This window comes from Paraphaeosphaeria sporulosa (genome assembly GCF_001642045.1).
Source record: "Paraphaeosphaeria sporulosa strain AP3s5-JAC2a unplaced genomic scaffold CC84scaffold_5, whole genome shotgun sequence".
Classification (NCBI taxonomy): Eukaryota; Fungi; Ascomycota; class Dothideomycetes; order Pleosporales; family Didymosphaeriaceae; genus Paraphaeosphaeria; species Paraphaeosphaeria sporulosa.
Window position 1 is genome coordinate 3033610 of NW_017253364.1, and position 12209 is coordinate 3045818.

Sequence of the window (12209 nt, forward strand, 5' to 3'; positions counted from 1 at the left end):
CATCATCCTCCTGCGAGAATGAAGGTGGGAGAAAGCTCGAGAAAGAGGCAGACGAGGAGCTCAGGGGTGAGGCTGCAATCATTGCCCCGAGGTTCTCCATCGATCGGTTACCGCGCAGCGAGCTCATGGCCTGTCTCCGAGGATGCCGTACTTGATGCTCCCGCGTGAGATATACTCGTGTCCGTATGCCAGCAGGTGCAATAGCAGTAGTTGTCTTCGATTTGCCAGTGTTGATAGATTTTGGCATCATGATCTCCGGATGTATGGTTGCCCAGCATTTCATGCACTCCACGGGGTTGGCGGAAGCGTCATTCACGAACGCGTCTTTGATTCCTATCTTCGCCGTGGTAAAGTCGTGGTAGCAGTCCCATGAGCGGTCTGCATAGTTATCACCAGGCTCGTTGCCAAAGTCGTAGTTCTGGTCTTCCCAGTAGCGTGACGATCCTCCGTCTAAGTTCCTTACTCGTGCAGAGGTGGGTGAAGTCTCTATTACAGTATCTTCGAGCTTTCCGGTTGTTGGCGAGGACGATATTCCATTTATGGCCGTTACCGGTGGCTCTGTACCCTCGCCAGTTGGCAACATGTGAGGAAAGACGTGCGCAAGGTTGGCGGTTGGCGAAATTGTCGATGGGGCGTCATCCTCTTCTTGGACCTCATCGTATTCTTCCTGGTCAGGCTCATAGTCTGAATAGTCGTCTTCATCTTCATCATCGCAGTTCCCTAAACAGTTGTCCCTTCCCTGCATGCAACCCCAGCAGAAGTGGGCTCCGCACCGACATTCCATGTGGTTGCAGCCGTACATCCGCTTTACTCCTTGCCCGCATTTTGGACACTTCCTATATCCCCACTTCTGCAGCAGATCTGCCGTCTGCTTGTCCACTCCAAAGTTGAAGGGGCTGCATATTTCGTTTGCATGCGCTAGGCTCCTGCAGTTTGTGCAGATGTCGACCTCGCACTTCGGACACGTTACTGTCGGCCTAGTAGGCGTCCCGATTCCGGAGTCCACTCGCTGTTTGCCTTTTCCATTCTCGTTGGCCTGCGGCAGCATACGGTTAGGTATGAAAGTGGAGCATCGTGCAACCGGACAGTAGAACGGACTTGGTGTTCCCCACTCCTCGTACTTGGCCTTGAACAACGTTATCTCTTCTGCTGTTAAGTACGGGCGAGCGTGGTGTAGCGGTATTTGATTGCAGCAGCGTGGCGGCATGCGAGATAGGTCCTTACAGGCGTTGAGGAACATGTCCTTGAGACAAGGTACACAAAATGCGCGATTACACCTGCTGCATGGACGTAATTCTTTGGCTGGTTCCTTCTCAGGTCCATCGCAAGGCGCGCAGCAGATCAGACAATTCTGGCCGGCTCCTGGTAATTGATCGAAGCCTCGCAGTATGGACGCTGAGTGCGAATCAGTCGATCGTCGCGGGTGCGGTTCAACCTCCATGGCGTCGGTATCGTGAGCTGAGGTAGGCTCGCATACGGGAGAGTCGCGGGTCGAAGTGGGAGCCGTGGTGGTGTCTTTTCCCGTTTGCTCGTGGTCATAGGACTCTTGGCGGCTAGCTTTCTCGAGTTGGTTCTGTGGGAGGGCGGTGGAAGCTGGAAGCCGCGGTGAAGCCGTAGCTTCGTGCTCATAGAAGGTCCGGCTGAGCTTGGAACCCATTGTGAAAAAAGTTTGGCTTGCTAAATACGTCCATTTGACAAGAGATATCACGCATTTATACGTTTTCAAGAGAGTGGCTGGTCGTGCGATACTTTGACTCACTGTCTTGTAGCTGACCTAAACCGGGGTAGCATCTGCGGCGAAGGCGGTGTTGCCTGAAAGGCAGCTCCATGATGAGGCCTTCCATTGGAGATGAGTCTTCACACGGACCTGCACCCCACATTCGCGCCTATAGCCAGAATCACTGAGCTATCTGCTTGATCATATTGCGGCTGCTCATGATGCCATAGATTTTCATTGGTAAATGCGACGTCGACGATTGCGGCAGCGTGGCGGTGCATCCGCCCACAGTCCTCACACGTGGCATACATGCGGTGCGAAAGGGCGAGAGGACAATGTCAGCTTACTGCGTGCAGATGGTGGTTCGCCTTGCGCCCTTCGGACGAGATAGAGAGTAGATGAGTGGAGTATTCGCTGCCCTTCACTCCTCGCTTAATCCGAGGCGCGTGCAAGAACCCTGCAAAGCATCCTTCTGAGACATGATCATGCGTCGAATCATTCGCAATTCCAAGAGCAGTGTATTTTTTGGTGTTCCTTTCAAATTCTTCCATCGTCTCGAGCATGCGACAAACCCGTTCCCCATGGGGTCCATTCATGTAGCGATGAAGACCATGCGGACACAATGAAACATTCAACTCCAAAACTCCTAGCAAGCGGGCATGGTTTCTACCAAACAAGGATCCTTATTTGCATACGAATGTATCGTCATGCAGTACAGATGTAACTTGACTTGAGGTTGTTGAGCCGATTGGTGGTCTGTGCGCAGTGGCTGACGGGTGCGGCTACCTTGCTTCTGCATCTATTTCCTCTCCTCTCTGCTCTTCTCACTTCATACGCATCATTCTGAATGCTCAGCTGCTCTGCAACTGACGGTGAAGGTTGATGAGCTTGCTCTTCTTCTCTCACCTGCACCCTTCACTTTAGAAGCCGTCGTCAAATCCCCTTTCACACGTGCACGATATGTACTGTTTAGCGTCGGTCACCCAACGTTCAATTGAAGATTGAGATGGGTTGTCGCTCTTTCGTACAAATTCCCGTTGTCATGCTACGAGAGACTCGTACGGCCCTAATATCGAAATTTCTAACGAGACTGCAACATCGATGCACGCACCACTGCGAACAGGAGCTGACTCGGTTTCCAAGCTCAAGAAACCGGCAATGCAACGGCACGGCGAGTTCTAGATCAGTCGTATGAACAGTCGATCATTGAAAGAGTACATCGGGGGCCATCTATTGTCCTATAACCTTCCAGTGTCAAGCCTCGATAGGACGTTGTACGGCGCAGCAATATGTGGAATTTCTCAGGTCTTCTGGGCGCCTTCTGGGCATCGTGCTGGGCATCTTCGACAACCATCCTCTTCCTAAGAGTGTTTCGTCGCGAAAAAATCACCTTCCTAATTGGCTGCTTGCGTGCCAGAGAGCCGATGATGCAAGGCTGGGCGCAACTTGCAGCATGCGCGACCCATGTTGCCGGGATTCACACCCCAGCAATCGAGCTTTTATATATGAAAGAATATAAGAGTATAAGAGATAGGCGTGGGAGCATCACCATCAAACGCTTCCAATTTCTCGCCCGACGCTTGCAACGATCATGGCGGCTCAGCTGAGGCGTATCTTACAGCTCAATAGCTCAGGCGCAGATGTCGACGCTCAAGTCGTGAAGGAGAAGAACGCGCAGATTGGCGACAACTTCTCAGTCGAAGGTGTCACGGTATATCAAGATGCCAATGGAGCTCCTGTGGAACAGGTCAGTCCCTTGGGCTACCACGTTGGCTGGTATGGAATCTTGTTCTTGAATGTCAGCCAGATGGTCGGTACAGGAGTGTTCAGTACTCGTAAGTTCTCTTACCTAGAACATGCTCCTATGGCACTAACAAACTTGCAGCTGGAAGTATCCTTCGCGCCTTGGACTCTGTCGGTATGTCAATGATGTACTGGTTCTTCGGAGCTATAATCGCAGCGGGTTCGTACGATGTCTATCCCCGATTACTTGCAAAGACTAACGTGCAAGCAGCTGCATTGGCCGTATTCTTCGAATACGCGTCTCTGTTTCCGCACCGCTCTGGTGGTCAAGTGGTCTATTTGGAGCAGGCCTTCCCCAAGCCGGCATTCCTTTTTGCCACCATGTACGCTTTTATCACGGTCATATTCTCGTTCTCGAGCAGTAATGCCGTTGTTCTTGCTCGGTATATCTACCGCGCCGCGGGCTACCAAGCTGGAGAATGGGCCAACAAGGGGCTTGCGCTCGCGTCATACACCTTGCTGGCCTTCTTTTGTTTGATCTCCAACAAATGGTCGCTGCGTCTCATGAACCTGATCTCGGCCGTAAAGCTGATCATTCTGGTCTTCATCGCGATTACCGGTTTCGTTGTCCTCGGGGGCGGCACGCACATCAAGGATCCGCGCGCAAACTTCCGGAACAGTTTTGACGGGATTACAAACAACGCAAATGACATCGTCAGCGCTCTTGTAAACATCAACTTTGCGTACACGGGATACTCAAATGCCTTCAATGTTGTGGCTGAGATCAAGGTGCGTTTGTCATTTAGCCTGACTCCATATGATTCTGACAGTGGCATAGAACCCGCTCCACACTCTGAAGCGAGTAGCCCCCCTTTCGCTGATTATCGTGTCGATTCTATACGTCCTCGCGAACGTTGCGTATTTCGCTGCCGTGCCTGCTGCAGAGATCCGCGAATCTGGGGAATTGGCAGCCGCGATGTTCTTTGAGGCTGTCTTCGGAACCAAGGCTGCAAAGGGTCTTCCTGCACTGATTGCCGTTAGCGCTGCAGGAAACATCATGGCAGTCATTATCGGTCACAGCCGCATGATGCGGGAGTGCGCGCGACAAGGTCTTGTACCCTGGCCGCACGTTTGGGCGAGTACCCGACCCTTTGGCACACCGTTCGCACCCACGCTGCTAATGTGGTTCCTAACGGTCGTTGTCATCCTTGCCCTGCCATTCGGAGATGCTTTCAACTTCCTTGTCGACCTTCGCAGCTATCCCGACAGTGTGTTCTTGTTTCTGATGGTTGTGGGCATCTATTTCATCAGGCACCGCAGAAAGAGGGAGGGTCTCCCACCGGCCCCATTCCGAGCCTGGCACATTGCCAACATCATCTCGGCTGCTGTGTGCTTGTTTATACTCGTCATGCCTTGGTACCCTCCGGACGAGAACGACTACTCTTTCTGGTATGCAACATATTGCGCTGTCGGCATAGGACTGCTTGTTGGCTGCGCCTTTTACTACTTTGTATGGATCAAATGGCTACCGAAGCTGAAGCACTATTCGATCAGAACCGAGACGTTGGTTTCCGACCAGGATGGCAGTGTGTCGCATCGTCTCAGAAAGGTACCTAACGCAGAGGTCGAAGAATGGGACCGAACCCACGACGAGGCAGGTAATGTGCTCTCCGAGGCGGGCGGTGCGAGGAGCGTGGACGGCAATCAACACTTGTTGAGGAGAGTGAGAGTCAGCGATAGAGAGACGGCTGACGGTGTTGTGCTTGAGACCAAGGTATAGGTTCGAAGGCGGGCAATGGATTTTCCTGCAACTCTCCCGCCCTCCACCACACAGTAGCATTCCAGTGAAGGCTCTCCCGATCCAAAGAGCCCGTAGGTTACATCATATCAATCTATCCAGACGGTGCGCGAGATCGAACTGCCTCACTTAATCAACGCCACGGTGGCTGAAGTATCTCGTTCCGCTTGACATTCGGCCCGAATTTTCTTACCGATGACCAGCCAGCCTCATCCTTGTTGCTCCTCTACCCAACACTTGCATGTGAAAGCCTGTTCGGAGGACAGTAGCCAGCGCGAGGACCTGAAACACACTGTTGGTCGAGTCGCCAAGACGATGGCGTCTTTACACGAGCCACTGCGCAGCCAGCCTGTTTCTTGGTAGCTCTCTGACCAAAAACTTGGATGACTGGACCCTGATACGCGTTGGTGCATGATGGCACATCGCCAAGGACGACCCGCACGCGGGACGATCACTTGGGCCAGCCCCAGGCAGATGCCATGACGTAGGGGTCTGCAGCGCATCGTCACTAGCCGCTTTTGCGTCACTGCTATCGATCTGCCCTTGCGTGACCCATATATCATCCGGCGCCTGGAAATCTTGATCACCATAACCACTCAGATTGACGAACACAACGATCACCTCTTTTCGCATTCGTCGAAAAACACTATAATCACAACCGCAAACATGACCGACCAAAACAAGAACCAGAACCAGAAGAGCTACAAGGAGGCTGCGGGAGAGTTCTACAACCGCCAATATGAGTCGTGGATGCCCTGGATAGAGGACAAGTACCTCAGCTGGTTCACAAAGGACAACAAGGCGTCTTATGCGACAAAACGTGCGTACCTTATGTCTAGCATCCTCCTATCCACGGAGACTAACGCTTTAAGCAGAGGAGCTAGACAAGACTAAGATCACGGGTAACGAACAAATCGACAACCTCCAGGACGGGGTCAACAACCTCGTCGGCGGACAGCTCGGTAAGGGCGGTCTCGCGCAGCCAGTTGGCGATGCGTTCTCCAAGGAGGGCGTCAACCGAATGGAGCGAGGTGGAAAGGACGAGAACGGCAGCTACGGAGGCCCGCTCGGAGGATATGGACAGGCTGCAGCCGACGGCGCGAAGGGTGCGGGCGAGGGTCTCGCTGGAGGCGTAACCAGTGGAGTGAAGAGTGTGGGTGGTCTGCTTGGAGGCGGAAAGGGAGAGAAGAAGTAAATGATTCACGTTGGTGTGGGGTCAGTGGAAGGTTCCTGTTCCACGAGGGTCGGGACATGCATGATACCAAGTTTACGACTTTCTTTCTCTTTGGATTAGACTGGAGTTGAGTAATGTAATGCGCAAATGGAATGAGAAGAAGTTCATTAGCTTCGGAGTATTATACAGGTTGCGACGTGTAGACTCAGTTCGCCCGTCTTACTGGGTTGTGAGGAAGCTTGATTTGTGCAAGGTAGCACTTTGCAGCGTAGCGGATTATTGTATAGAAACCAGCGTCCATTTGAGATACCACGGGAGAATTCTGGTGATGTTGCAGCCGTGTCGCGAACTCTTGTGTTCTTTCGGATGAGGCAGCGCAACGATTGGCCCAGCGATTGGCTGCTCCAGGGTGCCTCGGATTTCGCACCCCTCCACAACCATCCCACCATGCCCTGCGACCGCACCGCAGCGGCATCGCACTAAACTCTTGCGTTCTTTCGTGATGAACCACCAATTGGCTGCCCCAGGGTGCTCGATATTCGCCTCACTCACATCCGACCACCATATTCTGCGAGATTGCGGCGCCGTGCCGCCTATCACCATAGAATTGACAAATGCGCTTGTGTCTGAATGCTTACATGCTGATGCTCTGGTCTGGTCTCGCGGCCGACGCTCTTGATCCTCTGACTGACAGTCTCCTACTGATTGCAGCTACATCCTACAACTCCATATTACAACAAACAACTCCACGCAACCACAATGGCACAAAAGCACGACTCAGGTGAGCGGTCTGTCTGATTTCCGACGAACATGAAATTATGGCCCAAGTCGGTTAACCGAAGAATAATACAAAAACAATCCCGGAGTGAACACTGTGACTCCTTCGTCCATAATTTGTTGCTAAGTACACAATGATGTCCTTCCATGTTCCCTATCTGTTGTGGATACATTCCCCGCATCTGACCTTGCCCAATGCACCGAAGCTTATTGCCGATGCCGAGGGTACTGACGTATTAGGTAAAGCCTCAACAACATCGCGCCCTATGTACTTTGTTTGCCCTAACTCCAATCTCTTCTTTACCGTCTTTACTTTGCTCACTGAGACCTTTTTGCTGATTTGTTCTGTTTGCAACGTCTTGGTTCATCATCGAAGATCAAGCCTGAATGAAGTAATGTACTAAAGGGAAGAGTCGGACAATATACGAAGGACCCTACCACGACGCCTGGTGCATCTTCACATACACAATTCCCATCGTCCGCTCGCAGAACTTGAGCAAAATGGCGGACAGAATCACTCTCGGTCGCTACATGTGGGAAAGGTAAGCCTACGTCACACACCTCACAGTTCACACCTAGCCCACACAACAAAGCATTAGACCCTAAACTCTTTCTAGAATCCACCAAATCGGCTGCACATCGATCTTCGGCGTCCCCGGCGACTTTAACCTCCAATTCCTCGACTCCATCTTCCTTACCCCCGGCCTCTCCTGGGTGGGCAATCAAAACGAGCTCAATGCCGCCTACGCCGCAGACGGCTATGCCCGCGTCAAAGGCGTTCCCGGCTGTCTCGTGACTACCCATGGTGTCGGTGAGCTCTCCGCACTTAATGGCATCGCTGGCTCAATGTCTGAGCACATACCCATTATCCATGTGGTCGGCCAGACGACCCGCGCGATGCAGAGCAATCACATGATGATCCATCATTCCATTGGACAGAAGCCGGACCACCAACTGTATAACAAAGCGAGTGTGCCGTTGAGATTTGCGGCGGCGGAGCTGTGGGATTTGGAGACGGCGCCGGGGGAGATTGATAGGGTTATCAGGGAGTGTGTGGTAAAGAGTGGGCCGGTGTATATTTTTCTGCCGCTGGATTTGAGTGCTGAGATGGTGGATGCGAAGTTGCTTGATACTCCGATTGATTTGAAGCCAACTACTGACGAGAAGAAACAGGCGGAGGCTGTGGATGCCATATCAAAGGCTCTCGCAGAGGCAAAGCATCCGATACTGTTGGTCGACGTGCTCACGAGGAGGTTTCGTGCTGTGGAGGAGACCAGACAGCTGGCGAGGAGGTTGGGGGTTCCAATTTTCGCGTCGAATATGGGGAAGGGGATTGTGGATGAGACGGAGGAGATGTACGGCGGCGTGTGGATGGGCCAGGTGAGCAGCCCTGGTGTGCTCGACGAAGTCAAGAAGGCGGATCTGGTCATCACATTGGGGTACCTCCCCGCGGACACGAATTCCGGTGGTTTCTCACGGAAGCTGGACGAAGCAACCACCATCCGAATAGACCCACACGAAGCCACCGTCAAGGGAAAGAACTATTCGGAAATCGCTATGAAGACTCTTCTCGACTCCCTCCTTGAAGCGCTTCCCGAAAAACCCCAACACGCCATCTCAAAGCCGCACCTCCCCGCTCCACGCGTCCCAAACGATAACGACAAAACCAACCTCACGCAGTCCTACATCTGGTCAAACATATCCACCTATCTCTCCGCGGGCGATATAATCCTTGGCGAAACAGGCACCTCCAACTTTGGCATCTACGATATCCTCTTTCCTTCCCATCTCCAATACGAAGCGCAAATCTACTACGGTAGCATTGGCTGGGCGGCCGCTGCTACGTTCGGAGCGGACGTCGCGCACCGCGAGCTCCTCACTTCTAGCTCACACAGGAAGGATAAGGGGCGAACAGTCCTGTTCACCGGCGACGGCAGTCTCGCGTTGACGATCCAGGAAATCGGGTCCATGGTCAAGCACAAGAGCACGTGCGTGGTCTTCGTCATCAACAACGAGGGATACACTGTCGAACGCATGATCTGGGGCGCGAGACAGATCTACAACGACATTGTACCAACATCCTACAAGCACCTGCTCCCGCTATACAACCATCCCGATCCCACAAATTCGTACCATCGGGTTACCACGAAAGCAGAGTTCGATCAAGTGCTGAAGAAGCCGCAGATAGTGAATCCGGAGAATGTGCAGCTGGTGGAATTGGTTGTCGAGAAGCTGGACACAAGTTGGCGGCTGGGCGCGCAGTTGGCGGTGCGGGGCGAGGAGGCGAGGAAGTACTTGAAGGAGGAGGGGTTTCATGATGCGTATGGGAATTGGGGATTGAGTGAGGAGGCGATGGGGGGAACTGGGGTGAGTTGGAAGTAAGATGCGTGTACGAGAGTGTGGACGGGTGGGGCTGGAAATGGTGACTTGTAAGGACGGGATGGCATGGCACACAGCAGTAGACAACTTAGCTTTCAAAAGAAGTCGATGCCCATGATGGTTCGTCACCTGGGATCACCAAAGACGTTCGCAATCCTAATTGTCTCCCTAGACAGTACTTGCGATAGGTTGTAGGCACATTAACCATGAGTTCTTTGTGCTCGCCTATTGCTCTTGCACACTAATCGGCATTTGCTGCTTTGAGAATACCCAGCCTAAGACAAAGGACTTTATTGGTTTTGAATTCAGCTTGATCTTTATTTGCAGGGTATATGTGTAATGCCTCCACATTGCGCTTCCTGGAGCCTCGAAAGATACTCAGCCTTTTCACGGCACGATGCACGGTTTCTGCTCTAAATTGACGCACTAGGACTATTTGCAGCATACGTGAGGGTTTTGCAAGGTTCATTTCCCTGCCTAGCTCAAACCCCTCGGGCATACTAGACTATCTAGTGCCTTGTCATGTCTGATTGCCCTGAGTTAATTGAGGGTGCGTCGCTGATCTGCCGTCTTAGTTCCTATGGGCACGACGTGAGGATTCCTCATCACGCGTCCGCTCTACATAGACGTCCATCCTCCTCCGCCTCTCACCCATGCATCGCTTCCGACAGCAGTCTCCGCATACAGCAAGCTGTCCGGATCCCACTTCCGCTTTATGCTATCCGGATGCTCTCTTCTTGCGCAAACAACAGACCCGCCTTGATATCGTCCACATTCGCGACATTGATCGCGTATTCGACGTAATTCCCAGAAAGACACGGCTCATTTCGGGGAGTGAACGGATCGCAGGTCGCATCCTGGAAGAACGGGGACATGAAGTCGGAGGGATGATCGAAGCTTCGACGCTTAAGCCACTGCGGATGCACAATGAGTGCGGAGTTTCTCCAATGCTACTTACTGAGCTCGAGGAGAGCAAGGGACGACTGGAGATCTTCGCAGGCAGTCGCGTTGTAGGTCGGATCGTGGCAAATATGACCGTGTGGAACAGCCGGGATAAGACGCTCGGTCACGCTTGTATTTAGCTTTGCCCACTGATCGGCGCGTGGCCAACCGTCGTCTCCAGGGATATAACGTCATGCTGAATTGTCTGGCTCACGTGTCGGCAGCTTGAAGGTGACGACACTGCCGGCTGATTTTGCAAACACCAGATAACGAAAGAATCGCATGACGAGTCCGCGTGTGAAAGTGCAGCTGGGTTTTGCAAGAGTAGCTACTTGGCAGGTGAGCAATCGAAAAAAGCCCTCTGTTGAAGCAGGGCAGACAGGTCACAGAAGAGAGAAGGTGCGACTTTCAATCACTAGTCACTCTAATTGGGCTAGTCTAAGTGAAAGTAGAAACCGAGTCGCGCAGCTGCATAATCTAGATTGTGGTAATCGTCTTGAACAGGAACCAAGAGGCCTGTTTTTTTTTTTTTTTTTTTAGTTATGTACGACCATCACATGTTCTCATGTCACAACTCTGTGCACACATCGTTGAGCAAGCTGTCCTTGAGTAAACGATACATTAACTAACTTACTCTGAAGATTTTCCAGCAGCGACAGATCCATATTATTTGGTGGCATCCTATTGATAAGTAGTGTTGAGACTTGTTCCATGACATGACCCGATGTACAGTGCCCTCAACTCCACACGTTTTGTACTTCTGCAGGCATCAGAATGCTCGATCGCATGTTGGTGGAAAGTTGAATAGATTTATATGTGGAAATAAGCAGATTGGTGACTTTGAAATTGTGGATACATACGCGGCCTCGTACCGACCAAGTGCAGTTCTCAAACTCTGGGGAAAGTGCTCCTGAAAGCGTCGTTACATCAAGCAATAGTCAATGCGGTAGTTCCGGTGGCGCTGAGGAGCCGTTTGAGCTTTTGGTAGTTGTGACATTGGGGACCTGGAGTCAGCAGGCAGGCATCGCCACAAGTGTGCTGAAGAACTTCGAGCTGGAGCTCCTTGCAAGGGAACTCCATGGCGCCGAACCGCGTCTCCAAGATTCGAAGGAGCTCAGGGAGTACATGGATATAGTGGGATGCATTTTCGTTCCGAAATAGAGTCCGCCCAGTCTGCACGATCACAATTTTGAGGGTCTCAAGCTGATCAAATCCTCGTTCAAGGTTCGCAAGCTTCTTTAACCAGGAATAGTGTACCATCGCCACCGTCTCCAGCGTATAGGAGCTAGCGATGAAGAGACTGATCTGTAGCTCCAAACTCTTGACCCAATGAGCAGTCATTGTGTCCGGGTATGCTAGTACAAACGGGCAACTGCTAGAAGGAATCATAGCGCCAGTCTTGAGGCTGAGGAAGCGGCCTTCCTTGATGATGAGTGTGTTGTATTTGAACAGAGCCTCTGGAACAAGGTGAGCAAAAGAGGGCAAACTCAAAAGCTTGTCCACCCGGGCCTTTTTAAGATGCAACCAACGATCGGAATGGATGCCATTTGGAAAATGAAGAGCTTGCGCAAGGATTTCTAAAAGAATCTCTTCTGGGAGTTTCGCTATAGCGGGGCTTGCTATCATGTTTGAGGTTGGTGTATCCATGATGGTTGAGGGTGGTATCTGACCTGAAACTG

The 12209-nt window shown here is 52.1% G+C and overlaps 6 protein-coding genes across 6 annotated transcripts; 3 read left to right on the top strand and 3 right to left on the bottom strand.

Moving 5' to 3' along the window:
- Positions 1-349: 349 nt before the first annotated feature.
- CC84DRAFT_1071227 (uncharacterized protein) lies at positions 350-1288 on the bottom strand (the record flags this gene model as incomplete). The annotated part of the gene is made up of 2 exons (XM_018173674.1): positions 350-505; positions 653-1288. Coding segments are annotated over 2 exons (792 nt in total), but the record flags the coding sequence as incomplete, so codon positions are not given.
- A 2020-nt stretch (positions 1289-3308) lies between these two features.
- On the top strand, positions 3309-5240 carry CC84DRAFT_1091935 (amino acid transporter; the record flags this gene model as incomplete). The annotated part of the gene is made up of 4 exons (XM_018174422.1): positions 3309-3552; positions 3603-3680; positions 3732-4249; positions 4299-5240. The coding sequence occupies 4 exons, from the start codon at positions 3309-3311 to the stop codon at positions 5238-5240; spliced, it is 1782 nt and encodes a 593-aa protein (XP_018036883.1).
- A 447-nt stretch (positions 5241-5687) lies between these two features.
- CC84DRAFT_1259692 (uncharacterized protein) lies at positions 5688-6589 on the top strand. The gene is made up of 2 exons (XM_018184931.1): positions 5688-6078; positions 6134-6589. Exons 1-2 carry the CDS (start codon positions 5925-5927, stop codon positions 6451-6453), a joined length of 474 nt encoding a protein of 157 aa, XP_018036884.1. The 5' UTR covers positions 5688-5924; the 3' UTR covers positions 6454-6589.
- A 1121-nt stretch (positions 6590-7710) lies between these two features.
- Positions 7711-9591, top strand: CC84DRAFT_1205993 (pyruvate decarboxylase-like protein; the record flags this gene model as incomplete). Its single annotated transcript, XM_018182006.1, has 2 exons — positions 7711-7751; positions 7827-9591. The coding sequence occupies 2 exons, from the start codon at positions 7711-7713 to the stop codon at positions 9589-9591; spliced, it is 1806 nt and encodes a 601-aa protein (XP_018036885.1).
- A 665-nt stretch (positions 9592-10256) lies between these two features.
- CC84DRAFT_1164775 (uncharacterized protein) lies at positions 10257-10641 on the bottom strand (the record flags this gene model as incomplete). Its single annotated transcript, XM_018178557.1, has 1 exon — positions 10257-10641. A coding segment is annotated over exon 1 (157 nt), but the record flags the coding sequence as incomplete, so codon positions are not given.
- Positions 10642-11457: 816 nt separating this feature from the next.
- Positions 11458-12177, bottom strand: CC84DRAFT_1217726 (uncharacterized protein; the record flags this gene model as incomplete). The annotated part of the gene is made up of 1 exon (XM_018182922.1): positions 11458-12177. The coding sequence occupies one exon, from the start codon at positions 12175-12177 to the stop codon at positions 11458-11460; it is 720 nt and encodes a 239-aa protein (XP_018036887.1).
- Between the last annotated feature and the right edge of the window lie 32 nt (positions 12178-12209).